Source organism: Ranitomeya variabilis, chromosome 8, assembly GCF_051348905.1.
Source record: "Ranitomeya variabilis isolate aRanVar5 chromosome 8, aRanVar5.hap1, whole genome shotgun sequence".
NCBI classification, from domain to species: domain Eukaryota; kingdom Metazoa; phylum Chordata; class Amphibia; order Anura; family Dendrobatidae; genus Ranitomeya; species Ranitomeya variabilis.
The window spans coordinates 41,435,179-41,458,593 of NC_135239.1; the positions used below are offsets into that span (position 1 = coordinate 41,435,179).

General features: G+C 45.9%; 2 protein-coding genes across 5 annotated transcripts in view; one reads left to right on the plus strand and one right to left on the minus strand.

Moving 5' to 3' along the window:
* The first annotated feature begins 557 nt into the window (after positions 1–557).
* On the plus strand, positions 558–6,947 carry TOR3A (torsin family 3 member A). 2 transcript variants are annotated; one of them, XR_013218702.1, is made up of 7 exons: positions 682–1,161; positions 1,722–1,820; positions 1,928–2,193; positions 2,533–2,696; positions 4,681–4,805; positions 5,984–6,625; positions 6,696–6,947. XR_013218702.1 is itself a non-coding variant. In XM_077278492.1 (6 exons), exons 1-6 carry the CDS (start codon positions 921–923, stop codon positions 6,259–6,261), a joined length of 1,173 nt encoding a protein of 390 aa, XP_077134607.1. In that variant the 5' UTR covers positions 558–920; the 3' UTR covers positions 6,262–6,947. The 2 variants fall into 2 exon arrangements, 1 of the variants encoding a protein (XP_077134607.1); XM_077278492.1 differs by having other exon boundaries at positions 558–1,161; positions 5,984–6,947.
* Positions 6,948–19,011: 12,064 nt separating this feature from the next.
* ABL2 (ABL proto-oncogene 2, non-receptor tyrosine kinase) overlaps positions 19,012–23,415 on the minus strand; it is a 42,527-nt gene continuing 38,123 nt past the window's right edge. For all 3 annotated transcript variants that reach the window (XM_077277719.1, XM_077277718.1, XM_077277720.1), the window contains exon 11: positions 19,012–23,353. In XM_077277719.1, the coding sequence (XP_077133834.1) occupies positions 21,831–23,353 (1,523 nt within the window). In that variant the 3' untranslated portion in view covers positions 19,012–21,830. The remainder of the gene's footprint in view (positions 23,354–23,415) is intronic.

Genomic DNA, 23,415 nt, shown 5'->3' on the forward strand with positions numbered 1-23,415 from the left:
CATGTCTGAGGCAAAACCAACAAATGCCAAAAATTGTGGGATGTCGTCCGATCATCCTGGGCTGGAATAACAGGTGACAGTGGCCAGAAGGTGGTGACTCTATGCAACATAGATGTGAAGCAGTTCTAAAAAACTATAACAACTAAATATTAGGTTAGTGATTCACAGGAATGAGAAATCCATAAAAGGTACATATTGTGAGTTTGTAAAGATAAATGCAGACACTGCTGTTTATTAGAACGGCCCAATGTTCATTTTTATTTTCTGTAAAGTAGTTAGATATTATCTACATTTCTCCATGTTTTGAATTAGAAAACAACGTGCAATGTCCCCAATGCGTATAAAGATTTTTTGAGGAACTCGTGTTTTTGAGCCCACTGCTATTATTCTGAACACTACTGTAAGAGCATAGCTGCACACGGGTTGTAAGATATGTCGCTATTAAGACATAAGAACTGTTACGGAAGAAAGTCGAGTTTATGAAGAATGTTTTCCCTGATTTTGCTTTTACGTGATTCCTAAAAATCCGTTTCCGGTGACGGCTCAGCTCTGATGATGAGTCATTCCTCCATAGAAGCGGCTGGCACAAGTCACCCACAGGCTCAGCCCCACTCAGAAAAGGCAGAGAAAGTGACACTACGAAGGGGAGGGTCACTAACATGAAAAGCAACAGAAGCTGACGGAGAAGGAAAATGTGACAGCTAATGGAAAGGGAGGAGAGACTGATGGCCTGACGAAGGGAGGGGAGCATCCAGGGAGTGAGGACACTATTTAACACAGACAGATCCCCAGCGAGGATGCAGTGCTATAGAAACAGATGCCCACAAAAACAGGACATGGACTATAAGAGCAGCACCGAGTAACCATCAGCCCAGAAATTCTCTCCAGTGATTCCTCTAGCTCCAGATCAGACTCCAGGAATGATCAGGGCTGCTCCACTCTTGTTACTTCTTCTACTGATCCACCCTACAGTGAAAGCCAGTGAGGATGTTGTGAGTCCAGCAGGACTGAATGGGGAAGACGAAGAAGAGAAGAAAGATGGTCTTTGGCTATCCGGTGCCCAAGAGGTGCAAGACCTGGCCCAACTTTCCTGGGAGTACATGCAGGACCTCCAGTGCTGGTTGTGGCCTGACAAGTGTGACGATAAGCAGCACCATATGGGTGAGTGGGCCAGATCTGCTCTCACCAATAGCACATCACTCAATGCCCAGGGATATTTTTGCACAATTGTGCCAGAATTGGAAAGATTATGGTTGTAGACCTTTGATTTAGATCATAAATGGCTTTGATAATTATCAAAGCCATGTATGATCTAAATCAAAGGTGCACAACTTTTTTGTGGTTCGAGGACTAAATTCTCAGACTGCATCTGTCCACACGTGGCAGACCAAAGGGTCTAGTCCAGTGTTTCCCAAACTCCAGTCCTCACAGCCCCCACAGGTCATGTTCTCAGGATCTCCTTAGTATTGCACAGGTGAGGGGAATATCATGAAGGCATCAGGAATTCTCTCTCCTGTGCCACACCATGGAAATCCTGAAAACATGACCTGTGGGGGTCGTGAGGACTGGAGTTTGGAAAACACTGCCCTAGTCAAAGCACACAATCCATAGATGCCATGTCCTTATGGTCCACGAGAAGTGGAGCCAGAACAGTGTTATTTTGCCTTGGATGACCTGTTATTAGTTCTACGCCGATGATATTCATACATTTTGTATTGCAGAGTGGAGCTGGGACCCCCTACACCTCCTGACGGACTGGTACGCCAAAGTACTGGATGGCTCAGATTTTGCACGGAAGCCAATTACTAACAATCTCACAGGTGAGAGAAAAAAACCACGACACGAGCGTCTCATTGCCAAATACAGCTAACGGGTGAAATCAGATATTTCTCCTATATTCAGCTTTTCCTCTTCACTTCGCCTCTAGGTCTCCAGTGGGACTTGGAGCGGAGAGTTCACGGGCAGCACCTGGCTGTGAAGCAGATACTAACTTCACTGGAGAAGTTTCTGCAGGAAGATGGCGCAAAAAAGACATTGGCTCTGTCATTCCATGGTTGGACTGGAACCGGTAAGAACTTGGCTGCCCGGATCATTGCCGAGAATCTATACCAGGATGGTCAGCGGAGCCGGTGTACCAGAGTGTTCATCCCACAGCTGCATTTTCCTCATCTGTCACATGTGGAAGCCTACAAGGTAACGTTATCCCAGGCCGCCTTATCTACGCCTCCAGCCTTTACTTCCATAGTTCACCTAAATATATTCATATGGAGTAGCCATTACACCAGAGATAAAGCTGGAAGCACCCATCCCGAGCTGACCCCTTCGCCCACTTGTAACACCATCACTTTCCATCTAGACTGGCTACCACTTTGTGCATTTGACCTAATCAATGGTTATTGATAAGACCTCCGCCTTCAGAGGTCCCAGCTATAACGGCTGCCCCTATCCAACAGCACACGACTCTGTAGTATTACAGCAGATCCTGAACATTGTCACTGTGCCAAATTACTCATAGATTTGACTTCTTTCCAGGTCCAGTTGAGAAAGCAGATCCAGGCAGTCTCGTCGCACTGTGCGCAGCCCTTGTTTGTGTTTGATGAGACGGACAAGCTGCCGGCAGGTCTTCTCCAGTCCCTCTTCCCACTTTTAAACCCGGAGGAGACGCAGAACACAAAGAGCATCTTTATATTCCTCAGGTAGGAAGTTGCCAAAATTAGTATTCCCATAGTAATGTCGTAAAGGTACCTTGTCCACTATGTTAGAAAACTGCGTAGTGAGCAATTCCCTAATATATAGTCTTCGACGTCAGCTGCACGCCATGGTCTGGGTGGGATTCATCATGCTGTAGAGATGGGTCATTGAACCCACTTATGGGTCTGAGTTTATGATCATAGTAGCCGTGCGAATGAGACCCTTGTAATACTCATGGGGCATAAATGAGTGCACTCCTTTTGGAAAGTAAGATTTTAATCTACCTTGAACACGAGAACAATTTCCAAAATTTTGACAAGACTGAGTTTCATAAAACATTTTTTTTTAACCCACAACATGAAAGTAAGGTCAATAGTATAACTTTCATTTCAAAATCTTCAGTTTTACTCAAATTAGTTTATGCAATTATGAGTACATCCAACGTCAAACACTACTACATCTAGTATTTTGTATGACCTCCATAGTTTTTAAGGACAGCACCAAGTCTCCTAGACCTGGAATGAACAAGTTGGCAACATAGTGCAATATCTATTTATTTCCACTTTTCTAGAGCAACTTCTTTTAGAGCCTGGATGCTGGAAGGAGAGTCATGGCAACTCGTCTCTTCAGGATTCCTCATAGATGTTTGGTTGGATTCAGATCAGGAGACACTTGGCCACTGACTCGCTTTCACCCCGTTCTTCAGAAATGCGACAGATTTGTACTTAGGATCATTGTCATGTTGGAAAAGTGCACGTCTACAAAGAGCATGGAGTGATGGCGGCATCTTCTCTTTCACTATACAGCAGTGAATTCATGATACCATCAATAAAATGTACCTCCCGACACCAGCAACACCCCACATAACGGACACTACCACCAACAGGTATCACTGGAGGCACTACATATTTAGAAAAAAAGAATTTAGAAAAATGCATGGTGCCTACAGAGAAACATGGTGGTGGCCGGGTCCTTATGTGGAGGCTGTATGAGTGCTGCTGGTGTTGGAGAGCTACATATCATTGATGGTATCGTGAATTCACAGATGTACTGCTGTATAGTGAAAGATAAAATGCCGCCTTCACGCCATGCTTTTTTTTCAACATGACAATGATCCAAAACACACATCTGTTGCATTTCTGAAGAACGGGGTGAAAGTGATTCAGTGGCCAAATGCCTCCTGCTCTGAATCCAACCAAACATCTATGAGGAATTCTGAGTTGTCCTCACTCTCCATCCAGCATCCAGGCTCTAAAAGAGGTCGTTCTTGAAGAATGGAAAAAAGATAGATATTGAAATATCACCAAATTGTTCATTCCAGGCCTAAGAAATTTGCTGCTGTCCTTAAAAATTACAGAGGTCATACAAAATACTAGACGCAGTAGTGTTTGATGTGGGGTGTGCTCATTTTTGCATCATCTAATTTAAGTAAAACGGAAGCTTTTGTTTCATTACAAATATATTATATTATTAACCTTACTTTCATGTTATGGGTTACAAACAAATGTTCTATGAAATTCAGTGTTGTATCATTTTTGGAAATTCTGCTCGTATTCAGTGAGGTATTGATTAAAATCCTACATTTTAAAGGGGGTGTACTCATTTATTCACCTTAAATATCATTCAGGCGTCTGTGTTAACAGTCCCATAGACTATGTGTGCTAACATTTTCTAGTGAACAGTCTTCCACGACCCTCAGTTCCCCCTAAAAAAACATGTATTTTTGAGCTTAGTCAGGGATCAAACCCGCCAATATAAGTCTATGGGACCGTGAGTGACGTGGACTCTTGGCATCCATGCTGCGTTCTAGTGCTTGTCTGTTTGATGTTTGAGAACCCTCTTTTTTTTTTTTATACAAAAAAAATCACTGATGGTAAAAACAGATGAAAATGTCATCTAAAACACTGAAGGAAATTGCGCCTTTATTTGCTTGAACGAGAAAAAAATAGATGTGAATGAGGGTTTATCTCCTTCTTACCTCTTGTACAGTGGAGTCGGTGCCAGCATGATCAATGAAGTAGCGCTGAACTTCTGGAGAGCCGGGCGTCATCGTGAGGAGATCACACTGGATGATTTAGATCGCCCATTGAGAGCGTCCATACACCAGAGCAAAGGTACAGATAGTGATCTGACTTATGGCACATTGCACAAGCAGCCGTTCACAGCGCGGTCATGGTCTCCGCGAGTATACTGCTGGGCAGACAGCTTTGTGACACTTTATCGGAACGTGATCCTCAGGCTCCGATTGCGTGATCTCCTGATCGGCTTAATGATCGGAAGTCGTTTATAGTGTGACCTCTGCACTGGTCGGGGAAGATCCCGCTGCTGGATGGAGATTTACGTAATGGGGAAAAGTATGCAAAGCAGCTCTCCTCCAGGAAGATGTAGCAATAGTTTTCTGCTCTCTGGAGGAGTAAGGGTATGTGCCCACGGTCTTCAGGAACCGGCAGTGCTTTGGACGCAGCACACGTCCACTCCGTCTAAAGCGCTGCCGGCTTTTCAACGCAGGTGATTCCGCATGTGTTAATTGAACCGTGCAGAATCACCGCGTCCAATACATTGGACGGGAAATTTATCTTGCGGAGACTGAGCGTCTCCGCAAGATAAATTGACATGCTGCGGTCTTAAAAGATGCGCCGCATGTCCGGCTCCGCAGAGAAGCCGTGGACGTCAGTGCACACATAGAGGACATGGGATTTATTTAAATCCCATCCACTATGCTGTAACATCTGGCCGCTGCGGGTTGGACACTGCGGATGTACGCAGCGTCCAACCTGCAGCGTTTACGGACCGTGGGAACAGTACCCTAAGAGTCCCCCATACTATGTATATAAGGTGAAGAGATGGTAGATGGGGCACTGTTACAGAATTCTCATTGGGGCCCACTGTTGCGTCTCTTGCTCCATCCTTGAGCCTTTTCAATTTTGGAAAACCACCTAACAAGGGCTCTGCTGGTATTTAGAACCTCGGTTTCATGTATAGACCAGGATGTGTTTGAGATGTGTGCCTCCGACAAATGCATAAATTGAGGTCACATCTACCATGCGATTACATACTGTACTTTTTTTGGTGGTGTATCAGCCACACAGGCACCAAAGTCCACTCTCTTAGCCTCTGTGTAATGTAACCTTATGGCCATGCTTAGCGTGTACAACTGGAGCTTTCCTGGCATACATGCATCAAGTCAACTAGGTTGAAAGTGTAAATATCTTTAGTTTGTAAAGTTCACAACTCTCCTGCAATAAATCCAATCTTCCACCATGAATTATATCTTCTCGATGGTTCCTCACAGATCAGTTCCTGACACATCAGCTGCTGACCCAAGATCTCATCGATGAGTTTGTGGCCTTTCTGCCCTTGGAGCGGCGACACGTGAAGCTTTGTGCTCGAGATGTCGTTGAGGCTCGGGGCCTGGCCTACAACGAGGACGACGTGGAATCTGTTATCCAAGAACTCCTGTTTGTGCCAAAGGACGAGAAGATTTTCTCAGCTCAAGGATGCAAACAAGTGGTCCAAAGAATCAGCTTTACTTCAATGTCAAAAGACTCTAAAGCCGGCCATACACAATAGTTGGTGAACGATTGGCAAACTGCAGCCATGTCATCCGGCTCTCCCATTCTCAGGAGTGCGTGTTTGGCCGAGTGTTCCTCTATTCTCTGGGAGAAAGCTGTTACCAGACATGTCCAGCGTCAACGGCTTATCGCTGGGGACAATACGATCTGCCATGAGTCGGCGCCTTATGGTTAGACTGTCGGCTGAACCCATCGATATTGGCGGAGATATAATGTGTAGGGGTGGGCTTAAGGAGCATAGTTACAGCAGACCAGAAGGAGAAAGACTTTTGCTAAGATTGATAGACACTAGTGATGAGAGAAAGTGCTCGGACAAGGTGTTATCTGAGCATGCTCCAATGCTAACCAAGTGTCTTCGGCATGCTCGAAAAATGTTTGAGTCTCCGCACATGCGTTTCTTGTGGATCAGCTACGAGACACGAAGCCGCAGAGACTCGAACATATTTTTCGAGCACTCCGAAGACACTCTAGTTAGCACCCGAGCATGCTCAGATAACACCTCATCCCAGCACATTCGCCCATCACTAACGGACATTGCAACCTTTAGTAGTGGTAGACTATGGACTGGGTTACAGGGCATTGAACAGATACGCCTGAACATGTTACATCTGTTTTTATCATATTAAATTTGCTATTTATTTATTACATTTTTTTTGGAAACCTTTTAAATAAATAATTTATCCTATTCCTGCCTGTAGTCAATGAGATTCCTCACGTAGTGTCTGCACACGAGTTCATTCAGTCACCGGGTTCACGTTCCAGTCATTGTCGCAGACAAGGTCATCCTGTAATTGGAGAGATCTCGTTAACTGTGATCACAACTGCGGCTGATGCAAGATCCGCCGTGCGCCTGTCTAGTGTGCGCAGTGCAGAGACCTCACTATCTGCTGCCCCGGCTGTGCACACATGTACGCCCCTCGGGTCAGAGGTGGCTTATATTGACCCTGATTGTTTAACAATTACAACATCCATCGCTATTTTTTTTTCCCCTGTTCCAAATTCTACACGAGTGGTCGGCGACCTATCATCGCTGGCCATTGTGAAATTGCAGCTTTCACCATGATTTCCCAAGTATGAGCAGGTACTACTGAATGTTACAGGGTCACGTACAGCATGGGAGTCGATTTATTGATCCAGCTGTTGTAATCTGGTGATAAACTGAGTTTACGGGGAAAATTCTGCATGAAAAGTTCAGAAAGACATCATAATGGTATTTTACTTACACTTGTGACTGGGTAATTCCAAACTTTCTATGGAGACACAAGTTTCTGCCAAGGTGTAGAGAAGGCTCCTAAAGGGGAGTCAAACCTTGACTTCTATGGATTCTGCCATGTCTGGATTAATAATAATTCCAACCGTTGGTGGTTTATTACAATGGATCCGGTTTTAGACAACAATCATCTGTGAGCGAAATTCATGCGCAGCACAAATCTCACTCCTCCACCAGTATCGTGTATCGTTCTGGAATTTTGTAAGGTTTTCTAGACACAACTGCAACAAACCTTCAATAAAAACATTAATTTCTCCAAAGGGTGTGTGTGATAAGAAGCAGTGGTGGGCTGCGGGCAACAACCTCTCACCCCATCCTGGGGCAACAGAGCTCACCCTTGATAGTATGTGAATAGATATGACACGTGATCCCACTCCAGGAAGGTGCATCTGCCATCAAATGGGGGCATAATCGCCACATAATGCTCTGTGTTATGCTCTAAAGCCTTGACGGACAAGGACGGAAGCTTAAATGTCCACCGCTGTATGATGTGTGGGGAAAAGATGCTGGTTACATACTTATTACTCAAATACCCCTGCATTATGCAGCAGTTGCCGCTAATGATATAGTTCTACCAATCAGCCATCATCCAGCTTTTTATGGGTATAGCATTCAAATAATGTGTTACCCAGCTTTACAGTGGGAAAAGGCTGGACAAAGTTTCCCTTCTGCTCTTTACTTGGAAGAAAAATGCTAAATTGAAATGACTAATTAGGATAACTTGCTGCTCAAAGGTTAGGGTAAACTGGAAAACTGCAAAAGTTCTAGAACAGATCTCCTTCATTCTAACACTTCTGTGTGAAACAATAATCAGTGGAATATAGGGTATATAGCATATCATTTAGTCTATGCTCCTCTAGGCTAATCTAATCATTATAGGCATGGTGGTTCAACATTTTTAACTCCCTCCACTGCCGCCTCCAACCTCCCTCAACTCTGCCAAGAACTTTGCCACACAATTCAAAAATAAGATCTAACAAACAAGGAAAGTCTTTGTTGTCCGACCACCACAACCCCTTTGTATACCAGACCAATGCCCTAAACCCATAACCTCTCTCTCCAAAATCACTGAAGGGGAGCTTGCTCATCTTCTCTCCAAATCACACCTCACCACTTGTGCAGTAGACCCCATCCCACCTCCCAAACCTCACCACCACTCTTATCCCATCCCTAACCCATCTCTTCAACCTATCACTAACTTCTGGTACCTTCCCCTCTGCTTGCAAACATGCCACAATCACACCTATACTCAAAAATCCATCCCTTTACCCAAGCGCTATGTCCACCCATCACCCCATATCTTTGCTTCCAAACTCCTTGAGCAGCACATCCACTCTGAACCCTCCTCTCACTTTGCATCTAACTCGCTTTTCGACAACCTACAATCTTGTTTCCGTCCCCATCATTCCACTGAGACTGCCCTGACCAAAACTACTAACGACCTACTTACAGCCAAAGCTAAGGGACAATTCTCTATACTCCTCCTCCTAGACCTGTCCTCTGCTTTCGACACAGTTGACCACTGCCTCCTACTACAGATCCTCTCCTCCTTTGACATCAAAGACCTCGCCCTATCCTGGATCTCCTCCTACCTCACCAACCGCACATTTTACATTTCCTGTTCCCACACTACCTCTTCATCTCGCCCCCTCTCTGTTGGTGTCCCTCAAGGCTCTGTCCTAGGACGCCTTCTCTTCTCAATCTATACCCTTGGCCTGGGACTACTCATAATGTCCTATGGCTTCCAGTACCATCTATATGCTGATGACACTCAGATCTACCTCTCTGGCCCAGACGTCACCTCTCTGCTGTCCAGAATCCCAGAGTGCCTATCAGCCATATCCTCCTTCTTCTCCTCTCGCTCAATGTGGACAAATCTAAAATTATGAAGAAAAAAAAAAAAAGAGAAATGATCCAGCTGGAGGTGGAGGCAGTTGCGACTTTGTGAGACTTTATTTAACAACTAAAACGATAAATCTTTGCATAGCAAACACCTGGCACACCAGTGAGGAGGATCAACACGTTTCAACTATGAAATTTTACTCATGATCATGACCAGTGATCCTCCTCACTGGTGTGCCAGGTGTTTGCTATGCAAAGATTTTTTTGAAGAACGATGTATCGTTTTAGTTGTTAAATAAAGTCTCACAAAGTCGCAACTGCCTCCACCTCCAGCTGGATCATTTCTCTTTTTTTTTTTTCCTTCATTTGCTGTGGGCGCTCACCCCGAACCGTGCTGGGCGTTGGCAGGTCTGGGGATTTCTTCTAAGACCGGTAAGCTGACTACATTCCTTTTTTCCTTTAAATCTAAAATTATCTTTCCTCCATCTCACAGATCTTCCTTACCTGATCTATCACAATAAATGACATCACCCCACCATCCCAGAAGTCCACTGTCTCAGAGTGACCCTTGACTCTGCCCTGTCCTTTAAACCACACATCCAAGCTCTTGCCACCTCTAGCTCAAAAACATTTCCGGAATCCGTCCTTTCCTCAACCCTCACTCTACCAAAATGCCAGTGCGTACCCTAATCATCTCCTGCCTAGACTACTGCAACATCCTCCTCTGTAGCCTACTTTCTAACACTCTCGCACCCCTCCAGTTCATCCTTAACTCTGCTGCCCGACTAAGTCATCTCTCTCCTCGCTACTCCTCTCTGCAAATCCCTTCACTGGCTCCCATTCCCTCAGGGTATCCAGTTCAAATTACTAACACTGACCTACGAAGCCATCCATAACCTTTCTCCTGCTTATATTTCAGAACTAATCTCCCGATATCTTCCCTCACGTAATCTCCGATCCTCCCAAGACCTCTTCTCTCCTCCACACTAAAGGTACCTTCACACGAAACGATATCGCTAGCGATCCGTGACGTTGCAGCGTCCTGGCTAGCGATATCGTTTCGTTTGACACGCAGCAGCGATCAGGATCCTGCTGTGATGTCGCTGGTCGCTGAATAAAGTCCAGAACTTTATTTGGTCGTCCGATCGCCGTGTATCGTTGTGTTTGAAAGCAAAAGCAACGATACCAGCGATATTTTACACTGGTAACCAGGGTAAACATCGGGTTGCTAAGCGCAGGGCCGCGCTTAGTAACCCGATGTTTACCCTGGTTACCAGCGTAAAAGTAAAAAAAACAAACAGTACATGCTCACCTGCGCGTCCCCCAGCGTCTGCTTCCTGACACTGACTGAGCTCCGGCCCTAAAGTGAAAGTGAAAGCACAGCGGTGACGTCACCGCTGTGCTGTTAGGGCCGGAGCTCAGTCAGTGTCAGGAAGCAGACGCTGGGGGACGCGCAGGTGAGCATGTACTGTTTGTTTTTTTTACTTTTACGCTGGTAACCAGGGTAAACATCGGGTTACTAAGCGCGGCCCTGCGCTTAGCAACCCGATGTTTACCCTGGTTACCCGGGGACCTCGGCATGGTTGGTCGCTGGAGAGCGGTCTGTGTGACAGCTCCCCAGCGATCAAACAGCGACGCTGCAGCGATCGGCATCGTTGTCGCTATCGCTGCAGCGTCGCTTCGTGTGAAGGTACCTTTAGGCTAGGTTCCCATTGCGTTAATGGGATAGCGCTAACGGACAGCGTTGCACGGCGAAATTAACGCCGTGCACCGCGTCCGTTAGCGCTCCCATTGCCGGCAATGTTAGAGCGCATTGCTAGCGCGTGTCATTTTCGGCACGCGCTAGCGATGTGCCGGTCTTTTGTAGCGCGCCTCGGACGCTGCTTGCAGCGTCCGCGGCGCGCCAGAGGTCCGTTCCCCGCTCTCGCAGATCGGGGATCTGCGAGAGCGGGGACGTTAACGCGACCCCTGAACGCGGCCCCGAAAAAGACATTGCGTTAGCGCAATCCGCTAGCGCTCGCGCTAAACGGATTGCACTAACGCAATCTGAACCCAGCCTTATTCACACCTCACCCAATCGCGTCCAAGAATTCTCCCGAATATCCCCCATCCTCTGGAATTCTGTGCCCCAACATGTCCGGTTATCCACCAGATTTGGATCCTTCAAACAGAACCTGAAAACCCATCTCTTCAAAGAAGCCTTTACAGCCTGCAATGACCGCGCGGCCACCTCAACACCATCGGAGCTACTGCAACCACCGACCTACTGTCTCCTTCCCCACCATCCTGTAGACTGCAAGCCCGCAAGGGCAGGGTCCTCGCCCCTCTGTATCCGTCTGTCATTGTTAGTTTGCTTACTGTAAGAGATTTGTATTTTGATGTAACCCCTTCTCATGTACAGCACAAAGGAATCAATGGTGCTATATAAATAAGAATACATCTGCCCCATTGTCTGTTCAGTTACAGATATAGATGTTGAACATAAGGCATATATCTCTCTATATATTTTATGGATACTTTGACAGTCTGCTCAGAAAAATAGTTTATACCTAGAATTTAGACTTTTTGTTGCACTGATTTGTGCACTGCGAACTTATATTTAAGTAACTTCTACAACAAGTACCATATTCTCACATTTACATTATGGCTGTGGGTATTAATTCTGTGACTATAATGCAGTTCTCCAGTGTGTGAGCCCACCTGATCCCCTGTAATGTCCATCACAGGCAAAAGACATCTTCTATAATGATCAGTTATGGGATTCCACTTAACCTCTGGTAGCAATGATCATACTATCCCCCAATCTACGGTAAATACTCACACTGATAAAATATTACACTGTAGGATAAATAACCCGTACAATGACCCCTATACATTGCTGTGTCCTTCCAGGAAGGGGGAATGACCGCGTGAAGAAGGAGTTGGCTGCCTCCCCACTACCATGTGTATTTAACATTCAGCAAAATATATTTATAGACTGAGCTTTAGGCCGGAGACACACTGGTGCGAGAGACGGCCGAGTCTCGCTGGTTAAAAGCAAGCTGTGGCACCTGCACTCCGGAGCGGAGCGTGCGGCTCCATAGCAATACATGGAGCCGCACGCTCCGCTCCGGAGTGCAGGTGCCACAGCTTGCTTTTAACCAGCGAGACTCGGCCGTCTCTCGCACCAGTGTGTCTCCGGCCTTATCCAGAGGATTGCATAATAGAAGTAGACGGTGGAGGGATAAATCGGTGATAAAGGTAATTTAGAGTCACAAGTGATGAGAAATTATGATGGGTTGTGTGAGCTGTGAAGAAGCATCCAATGATCAATCAAAGGGGATCTTCAGTTGCCTGGGAGTCCTGCAATCATCAGAAGACACATACAGTTATATGAAAAAGTTTGGGCACCCCTATTAATCTTAAGCTTAATGTTTTATAAAAAATTGTTGTTTTTTTTGCAACAGCTATTTCAGTTTAATATATCTAATAACTGTTGGACACAGTAATGTTTCTGCCTTGAAATGAGGTTTATTGTACTAACAGAAAATGTGCAATCTGCATTCAAACAAAATTTGACAGGTGCATAAGTATGGGCACCCTTATCATTTTCTTGTTTTAAATACTCCTACCTACTTTTTACTGACTTACTAAAGCACTTTTTTTGGTTTTGTAACCTCATTGAGCTTTGAACTTCATAGCCAGGTGTATGCAATCATGAGAAAAGCTACTTAAAGTGGCCACTTGCATGTTGTTCTCCTGCTTGAATCTCCTCTGAAGAGTGGCATCATGGGCTCCTCAAAACAACTGTCAAATGATCTGAAAACAAAGATTATTCAACATAGTTGTTCAGGGGAAGGATACAAAAAGCTGTCTCAGAGATTTAACCTGTCAATTTCCACTGTGAGGAACATAATAAGGAAATGGAAGAACACAGGTACAGTTCTTGTTAAGGCCAGAAGTGGCAGGCCAAGAAAAATATCAAAAAGGCAGAGAAGAAGAATGGTCAGATCAGTCAAGGACAATCCTCAGACCACCTCCAGAGAGCTGCAGCATCAACTTGCTGCAGATGGTGTCACTGTGCATCGGTCAACTATACAATGCACTTTGCACAAGGAGAAGCTGTATGGGAGAGTGATGCGAAAGAAGCCGTTTAGGCAAGCACGCCACAAACAGAGTCGGCTGAGGTATGCAAAATCACATTTGGAGAAGCCAATTTCTTTTTGGAAGAAGGTCCTGTGGACTCATGAAACCACGATTGAGTTGTTTGGTCATACAAAAAGGCGTTATGCATGGCGGCAAAAAAAACAGCATTCCAAGAAAAACACTTGCTACCCACAGTAAAATTTGGTGGAGGTTCCATCATGCTTTGGGGCTGTGTGGCCAATGCCGGCACTGGGAATCTTGTTAAAGTTGAGGGACGCATGGATTCCTCTCAGTATCAGCAGATTCTTGACAATAATGTTCATGAATCAGTGACAAAGTTGAAGTTACGCAGGGGATGGATCTTTCAGCAAGACAATGATCCAAAACACCGCTCCAAATCTACTCAGGCATTCATGCAGAGGAACAATTACACTGTTCTGGAATGGCCATCCCAGTCCCCAGACCTGAATATCATTGAACATCTGTGGGATCATTTGAAGAGGGCTGTCCATGCTCGGCGACCATCAAACTCTACTGAACTGGAATTGTTTTGTAAAGAGGAATGGTCAAAAATACCTTCATCCAGGAACTCATTAAAAGCTACAGGAAGCGACTAGAGGCTGTTATTTTTGCAAAAGGAGGATCTACTAAATATTAATGTCACTTTTCTGGTGAGGTGCCCATACTTATGCAACTGTCAAATTTTGTTTGAATGCAGATTGCACATTTTCTGTTAGTACAATAAACCTCATTTCAAGGCAGAAACATTACTGTGTCCAACAGTTATTAGATATATGAAACTGAAATAGCTGTTGCAAAAAAAACAATTTTTATAAAACATTAAGCTTAAGATTAATAGGGGTGCCCAAACTTTTTCATATAACTGTATGTAAAGCCAAACAATGGCACCTTAAAGTACCATTGCTGAAAAGAAAATGTGTTGAAAAGGTTACTTTGCCAAACAACACATTGACTTGAGAAGTGGTGCAATATTCTACGGACATATGAGAGCAAGATTATCCTTAATGGGTCTAAAGCAGGGGGGCACAACTTTATTTTGGTCCAAAGGCTACATTGCCATACTGAACCAATCCCAAGAGTTGCACTTTTTTTTAAAAAAACGGGTAATTACATGAATATGCCACCAAAACAACCATTAGTACATTACTACATCCCCAAAACCAAGTTTTGAGTATTTTAGAAGAATTTTGAGAGTTTTTGCTTTAAGAAAGAGAAAAAAAAAACACAAAAACAGATGCAGACAGTATCACATATTATATACATATACACATCCAGGTAGCTGACATTTGTTCAGATTGAAGTCATTCTTTTCTTCTCCATTTTGTCCAAACACTATGATGAGATATCATGTCCAAAGCTCGTCTCTGTAGACTTCCCTCTTCTCTATCTTCAGCAGCTCTTTCCGAAACGGTGCCCTGAAACACAAAAATATCATAATACTGCCCCATAAATATCTCCTATGTCACACCCCAAATAAATAATTGCCCCTCATTGTGATTCCTGTACAAAATATCCCCCACTCTGCCCCTCCATAATATCAGCCCCAAATTGCCCCTTTCCCAATATCTCCCCCTACATTGCCACTCTGCATATTGTCGCAACTGCCCCCAGCTATACTATACCCCTTCACAATATGCCAATTGCCCCATAATGTCCTCCACTGCCCCTTTATGTGCCCTTCCATCTAAAATAAAAGCATGTTTCTTACCAGCCCAATGTTCTCCTCACCCTCTGCGGCCCCGGCAGCAGTGGAATGACATCATTGTGCTGACCTCATTATCAGGGCCATCTCCAGGCTTTCGTGGGCCCCTTTAACACATACCACAATTCATGATGCAGAGATACGGCAGAGAAATATAGGTGTAGTACAATGCCAAATATTTCACTTCTTACATTACATGAATAATATCAATAGCTCAGAAACCGGACAGTATAGTCCTCCATACAGTTATGGGCATCACATAATGCTCCATACAGTATAATGAGTCCCATACATTGCTCCATACAGTATAATGAGCCCCGTATATTGCTCCATACAGTATAATGAGCCCCATATAATGCTCCATACAGTACATGATGGGCCCCATACAATATACTGAGCCCCATATAATGCTCCATGCAGTTTTTGATGGGCCCCATACAATATAATGGGCGCCATATAATGCTCCATACAGTATAGGATGGGCCCCATATTGCTCCATACAGAATGGGCCCCATATAATCCTCCATATAGTATATGGTAGGCCCCATATAATGCTCCAGTATATGATGAGCCCAATCCATATATAATGGTCCCCATATATTGCTCCAAACATTAAAAAAAAGAAAGAAAAAAGAAAGAAATGCATACCCACCACTCCTCGTTAGCCGCTGCTCTGCTCCAAACTCCTCAGTGTCGGCGTCTTCCAGCTCTCTGCAGTGTGACTGCTCAGGCAGAGGGCGCACACTAATCATGTCATCGCATCTTCTGACCTGAAACGTCACAGTCAGGAGACGAGGAAGATGCTGCAGCGGTGGAGAGGCAAGTATCGCAAGTACCAGGGCTCCGAGCAAGCAGCACCAGGCCCCATAGCACACCGGTGACCCCGGCGGCGAGTGGACCCCCCACCTGCTGAGGACCCCGGCACTTGCCCAGGTGCTGATACCAGCCCTACTCATCATGCTGCTGCACATTGGCGCCCACTGCTCTGCCCCAGTCCAGGCGCTGCAGTGTTCAAATGTATTTGCATCTAAAAGACACGAATACAAATGAATATAGGAAGAATGGAGCAGCGTCTCCATCACAGCTGCTGCTGGCTGCACATCACTTGGTGGGCCGTATGAAGTCCGTGGGCCTGGTCTGAAGGCCGCAGACAGTTTGTGATAAGGTTCAAACACTGGACTCATGAAGGTGCAAGAATAATGGTTTGGGGATGTTTCCCATACTGTGGACTTTGGCCCATTTAGCACATATCATGGACCAAGTAGAATATGTCAAAATACTGGAAGAAGTGATGTTCCTTTTTCCTGAAGAAATGCCCTTGAAATGGGTGTCTGAGCAGCATGAAGACCCCAAAAACACCAGGAAACTGCAACATCCTGGTTCCAGACCAACAAGATTGATGTTATGAAGCGGCGGCCTGATGCCCAGATCTCAATCTGCTTTTTTTGGCTTAAATTTGTGGAGAATGCAAAAGAACTGTGGCATGTAGTGCAGGCAGGAATATCTGTGCACAGCGGCCAGATGTTACAGCATAGTGGATGGGTTTTCAAGAAATCCAAAGGGTGCACCATGTGTGCACCGACACCCGTGGCTTAACTGTAGAGAAGGCAGGGCTGTGGAGTCAGTAAGCCAAACCTCCGACTTCTCAATTTCCATGACACCGACTCCACCTCCACAGCCCCGGGAAAAGAACATGCGGCGCGTCTTTCCAGACTGCAGCATGTCTATTTGTCTTGTGGAAACGCGTCTTCGCAAGATAAATCTCACCTGCACAATGTATAGGACGCGGAGATTCCGCACGGTCCAATGACCACACGCAGAATCACCTGCGCTCAATAGCCAGCAGCACTTTGGATGAAGCAGACATGTGCTGCCGATTCCTGACCGTGGGAACGTAGCCTTTTTTTTCAGTTTAGATATTGATATTTTGTTAATATTTTCATTTGTAATCGAATGTGCAGCTCCCTTGGTGTTTTGTGGAAATACAGTAAATGCTATTATGAGGATTGAGCTTTTTTTCACTTGTTCACAATTGCTGTTATTTTGCACATAACTGTAGAGCGCATTTTGTAAATTTTAAGTTGTAGGTTTATTATTTATTTTTTTTTTTTAAATATAAATTTAAAATGTAACATTAACCGACTCCACAGCCCTGCTTTCCTCAAATACATTTCATTGGCAAAACAGATAACTTTCATCAGTATTTCATTGATGCAACTTTTACTTTTTACCTTCTTTTGTGGCACCATAACTAGGAGGAAACCACTAGTGATGAGAGAACGTGATTGGATATAGTGCTATCCGATCTCGGCGTGCTCGAAAAATATGTTCCACGTCCCTGCAGCTGCATGCACGTCTTGCAGCTGTTCAACAGCCGCAGCACATGCAGGGGGTGCCCGTTTGTTAGACAGCCGCAACACATGCAGGGGGTGCCCGTTTGTTAGACAGCCGCAGCACATGCAGGGGGTGCCCGTTTGTTAGACAGCAGCAGCACATGCAGGGGGTGCCTGTTTGTTAGACAGCAGCAGCACATGCAGGGGGTGCCTGTTTGTTAGACAGCCGCAGCACATGCAGGGGGTGCCCGTTTGTTAGACAGCCGCAGCACATGCAGGGGGTGCCCGTTTGTTAGACAGCAGCAGCACATGCAGGGGGTGCCCGTTTGTTAGACAGCCGCAACACATGCAGGGGGTGCCCGTTTGTTAGACAGCAGCAGCACATGCAGGGGGTGCCCGTTTGTTAGACAGCAGCAGCACATGCAGGGGGTGCCTGTTTGTTAGACAGCAGCAGCACATGCAGGGGGTGCCTGTTTGTTAGACAGCCGCAGCACATGCAGGGGGTGCCTGTTTGTTAGACAGCCGCAGCACATGCAGGGGGTGCCTGTTTGTTAGACAGCAGCAGCACATGCAGGGGGTGCCTGTTTGTTAGACAGCCGCAACACATGCAGGGGGTGCCCGTTTGTTAGACAGCCGCAGCACATGCAGGGGGTGCCCGTTTGTTAGACAGCCGCAACAAATGCAGGGGGTGCCCGTTTGTTAGACAGCCGCAGCACATGCAGGGGGTGCCCGTTTGTTAGACAGCAGCAGCACATGCAGGGGGTGCCTGTTTGTTAGACAGCCGCAGCACATGCAGGGGGTGCCTGTTTGTTAGACAGCAGCAGCACATGCAGGGGGTGCCTGTTTGTTAGACAGCCGCAGCACATGCAGGGGGTGCCTGTTTGTTAGACAGCAGCAGCACATGCAGGGGGTGCCTGTTTGTTAGACAGCAGCAGCACATGCAGGGGGTGCCTGTTTGTTAGACAGCCGCAGCACATGCAGGGGGTGCCTGTTTGTTAGACAGCCGCAGCACATGCAGGGATTGTCTAACAGCCAAGAGGACTCGAACATATTTTTGGAGCACGCCGAAGACACTCAGCACCCGAGCATGCTTGCATAACGCCTTATCCGAGCACATTCCTTCATCACTAGAAACCATCTGAGCTACCACTACATCCAGCGTGAAGGCCGCCGCACAGATTGCCAGTGTTCACATGCTGCACAGTCAGTGGCATCTTGCAACACAGAGGCAAGAAGTCTCCCACAGCTGACAAGATAGTGGGACAGTGGTGATCCCAACTGCAGTCGTCCTCTCTAAAAGCCCAGCTTTTACTACTAAATTAGAGTGAACGTTTTTTTTTTCCAATTATATTTTTGAGAAAGGCGTATGATCGTAAATCACCTCCACAGACTACAATGACAAAATACAAAATACAAAAAAAAAAAAAGTAAAAGATCATTTCAAGACAGACAAGAGCAGAGGCTTCAAGTTTATTTGCTTTAAAATATTGCAACATCCTTTTCTCTTTTTGTTGTTTTTCTTAAAAATAACAAAAAAAATTATATATTTAACATGTCATCCATTCCAAAAGTCACATTCACATCACATTTAACACTGTTAGCTGTTCACAGTCAGAAAATAAACCAGTGAGAATTAAATTAAAAAAAAAATAAAAACACCAACAAAATATATTACAAGAACTATATATATAGAAAAAGAAAGAAAAACACTGGTGGATTGTAGGAAGCAAGGCGGAGGTGTGCAGCACCGGCTATCCCAGAGACGACGTGTTCTCCTGCAATGCTTTTTGGATTGGTAGTGATCCCAAGTATGTAGTGCAAGAGGCATCACAAAGGTAACCTGCCGAGGGGGGAGACTTTTGGGAAGACAAACTGAGGAGCTTGGTGACAAAGATATAGAAATGAAGGACATTATAAGGTCTTAGTGTTGTTGAACGCGCCCTCTCAAATACAGAATCTTATTTATCGGGGTCCAGGAAGCCGAGAAATTAGAAGTTTGTGCTCCCATGAAAAGATAAGATCTCTGCGACTTAAAGCTCTCAAAGTAGGATGCTGTCAAACAAGTTCCAATATCTCGTCTTCCTAAACCCCTGGAAGGTGCAGAATCAGATATTGGCCATAATTCAGACTTAATCGTAGTTGTATAAATAAGAAACAGCGCCACTTTTGCCCATGTGTGGTGTCTGGCATTGCAGGTCAGCCTTGATCACTTGAGCTGCAGTACCAGACGCTGCCTATGAACAGGAGGGGGCGCTATAGACTTTTTCGTAGTCTCATACAACCCAATTATGCTGTAGTGTTTGCGTCTTGTACGGCCCCCTCCGCAGGAGTCGCTGGAGCAGCCTTTACTGCAGCAATACATTGGTAAGCGATTACTGGCCCAAGTGTCTGCTTTTGCAGGGACATGTGGCGGCAGACAATCATGAAATGCACATATTCTGCTATGTGCAGAATTGACAGTACTGTTATGGAGGGCAAGGTTACCTCTGTGACCCAGCGAGGGGCGCAAGTAAAGGAAGAACAGCAGGCCACTATTAGTACATGCAGCATAGTTTCCAATACCCACAAATAAATCAAAACTACATTCAGGTGGCTAAAATGCTATGTGCGGTGGTCACTGGGGTGCAAAGGTGCCAAGGCACTGACACGTCTATGATAAAAGGTGCGTTCACTGCGCTCTATTTGTCCTGGTGGGAAGTGATCCAAGTTTACAGCCCTCACCATCCACTTATTATAACCCCAATCTTCTGCAGCCGACCCAGGCTGACATTTATGATCTACGTTTATAAAATTTGCCTTCCTGCTAAAATCGAAGCACTTGCAATCTGCAGTCATCTAGTATTAGGATATCGTGGTCTTAAATTAGCATTTGATGGTTGGAATAAAATAAATGACTTTTGTGCTCATCACTATACACGGGAAGACGTCAATGCCAATATAGCAGTGACTGAAGTGGATATACCTCCCACCTATACATCCGGCGAGCGCCCCCCCATCGCTACTGACGACATCAAGGTTACAGTGGATATCAGGCAAGACGTTTGCACAAGTAAATGCACCCCCTATACCACCAACCTAATAATGGAGACTCCAGTTATGACCGTTTTCCAGTACTGCCCAGTAACAGCGTATCAGACCATTGCATTCAATAACTGTGTGTGCACAGCCGTGATCACAAAAAATGCTCCCACATACATATTTTTTTGCAGATTATGCTTTACAGAAAGTGAGTGCGCACCCCGGGCTGAGGTACAATAGATCATAACTCAATGATTAAGTGGCATCCAAAAAATGTGTGCCAAGTACACGGACACTAGTGCCGACGGTGGGCGAAGCAGTCACATCACACGGTGGTTTAGAGAATGCATAGAAAAACATGCTATGATGGTACAGAAAGTGGAAAACCAATAAACATGGTGGAAAAAAAGCACAATTTCTGTAACATGTCAGATTTCATGACCTATACGTTCATAGCTAGTGTTCCCATCGGGTACATACAACGGAAGCAGCAGGAATATTTATGGGAATGGCACCTACTAGGGAATAGGAACTCGGGGACAAGGTGACTGAGTGACTGTCGCCCGGTGAAATCATAAGCTGGGTCTGTAGGATGGTGCATAGACCATGGAGACACGATACCACCCTGTCAGGACCGCTGCCGAGAGTTTCCAAACCAGTCGCCACCTCCAGCATAAAAGGCATGAAGAATACAACACCCCTACCCAATTTGATCTCTGCTAATGGAGAAGGCGATGGGCACTGCCAAATCCATTCATGCACAACAAATGACTTGTCCCTATTGTCTTCTTTCTTGGCTCTACATACGGTATATACACCGAACTCTACCCAGAGGCACCGAGATGAATCCACGCACCATCATGAGACAACTGACAGACCCAACTTCCATAACTAGTTTTTGGACCCATGGAGGAAAATAAGGCTCCAATTGGAGATAAATATATTAAACCTGAGATGTATAAAGAAAAAAAAAAAAAAAAAAAAAAAAAAGGACACAAAGCAAAGCAAACATGATAAAAAAAAAAAAGAGAGAGAAAAAAAAAAAAAAGTAAAACATCTGGTGTCTTAGTGTTAAAATGTGTTCTGCTGGATTTGTATCTAATCGGTCAAAACCAGCGTAGCACGATTTCTTCCATAAAAGAGAGGCTGACCCCCCATCCACGGCGTCCCCCGCACATGAGGTTACTAGCCTCCGTCCCACACTTGCCAGTGCATGAGCTTGGTGACAGTCACTTTAGGGTTTTTTGCATCTATAGCTACCTCTGCACCACATCGCTGATCTCCTGTACACAGGACAGTAAGTTATTAAGTACGGGGTTGGAGCCCTGGGAAGCAGACGACGCGTTTCCTGCCCCAGCACCTGCGGATGACACCTGCAGCTCCTGCAAACTGACCTCTAATCGACTGACGGCCTCTCGAAAGGCAAATTTGTTCCGAGTTTGGGGTATGGAGTCAACGTATCCAGTGCAATAGTCCAGAAGCTGATGTCCGGTGTCAACCAGCTGGCTGTTGGGTTGGGGAACGGTCAGTGCACTGGACAGCATTCCCGCACACTGCAAAAGAGCTTCTTTGCTTATTTTTTCTGCAGGAACCTTCTCTGCAGGTTGCTTGGACTTCCGTAACGCTCCCCTACCACCCACTGCTGCCCCATTGGAAAGCTTCCCTACTTGGCTAACAGGAGGAGGTGGTGGCAGCATGGGCCGGGAAGGCTTGGTTGCCCTTTCAGTGACGGGCGGCTGCGAAGGTGCGGCTGAGGCCGTCTCATCTGCAGGCTGATGTTGCAGGAATCTTACATTTGGAGGAGGAGGGGGCGCACATTTAGGTTTCAGCCGGCGATGAGCAGGGCGGTCTTTCTCAGTACCAGACGGAACGTGCTCCTGGAGCAATTTGAACGTGTGTCCTAAAGAATCCATGCCGACCAGCTGAATATCCGAAGACACGTTCCTCGGGGACGGAGAAATGAGAACGGGCACTTTGTGGTTGTGAGTGGCAGAATGGAAAGATGAAGAGGCGCCTCCGATATGCTTGTTGGGCGATGACCTCTCATCTGCACCCGTGCGCAGACCACCATTCCGCTCGCCACCTCCAGTCCGTGGAAGCAATTTGGGCTTTCCCCTATCTCTATGTGGCTGTGGGGGCGCCATATCTAATGCAGTTCTTGGAAGTTCCTGCTGGTTCTCCTCCGGCTGTGAAGACACTGAGGCAGCATGGTCTAGCTGCACCTTAGTCCGATGGCAGTTTCTGGGGAGTGTCATGGACATCCTGTCTTGCTCTGAAACGACAGGAGACATGGATGATGTGGAATTTGACCTAGGGAAAGGTTTGGACTGATCCTCGGTGTTTCCTTGTTTTCCAGTCCGCAATCCAAATGTCTTTTTTATGAGACGAGGTGTGAAGAAGCCAGATATCCCTGTCCATCCTCCACTAACTCCCCCCACGGGTTCTTCTGCAAAACCCCGCTGAGATGTGCCCCCATAACACTTATGGGAGGCTGGAGAAGCCGGAGTGTCTAGAGCATCGAGTGCCTGGAAAGCCGCCAGCTCTCCAGTTAGTTCTGGCCTTTTGTGAGGCTGGTTCTCCATTTCCCGAAAGGAACTGCTGCGTTTTGGCGGCTGCGGGGCACTCTTTTTCTTCATAAAAGAGCTGAAGAATCCTCCCTTTCGGTCCCGTGTAAATGTGGTTTCTTTGGAGTCTCCCAGTAAGCTGCTCGGAGATTTGTCCCTCTGTTTGCGTGGAAGAGCTGGGGAGCCACTTGCTACAGGAGATCCACGAAGAACTCCTAATAAGAAAAATGGCAAATCTCAAAAATGTCGCAGTCGCATGTAAAGACAGATTCTAGCC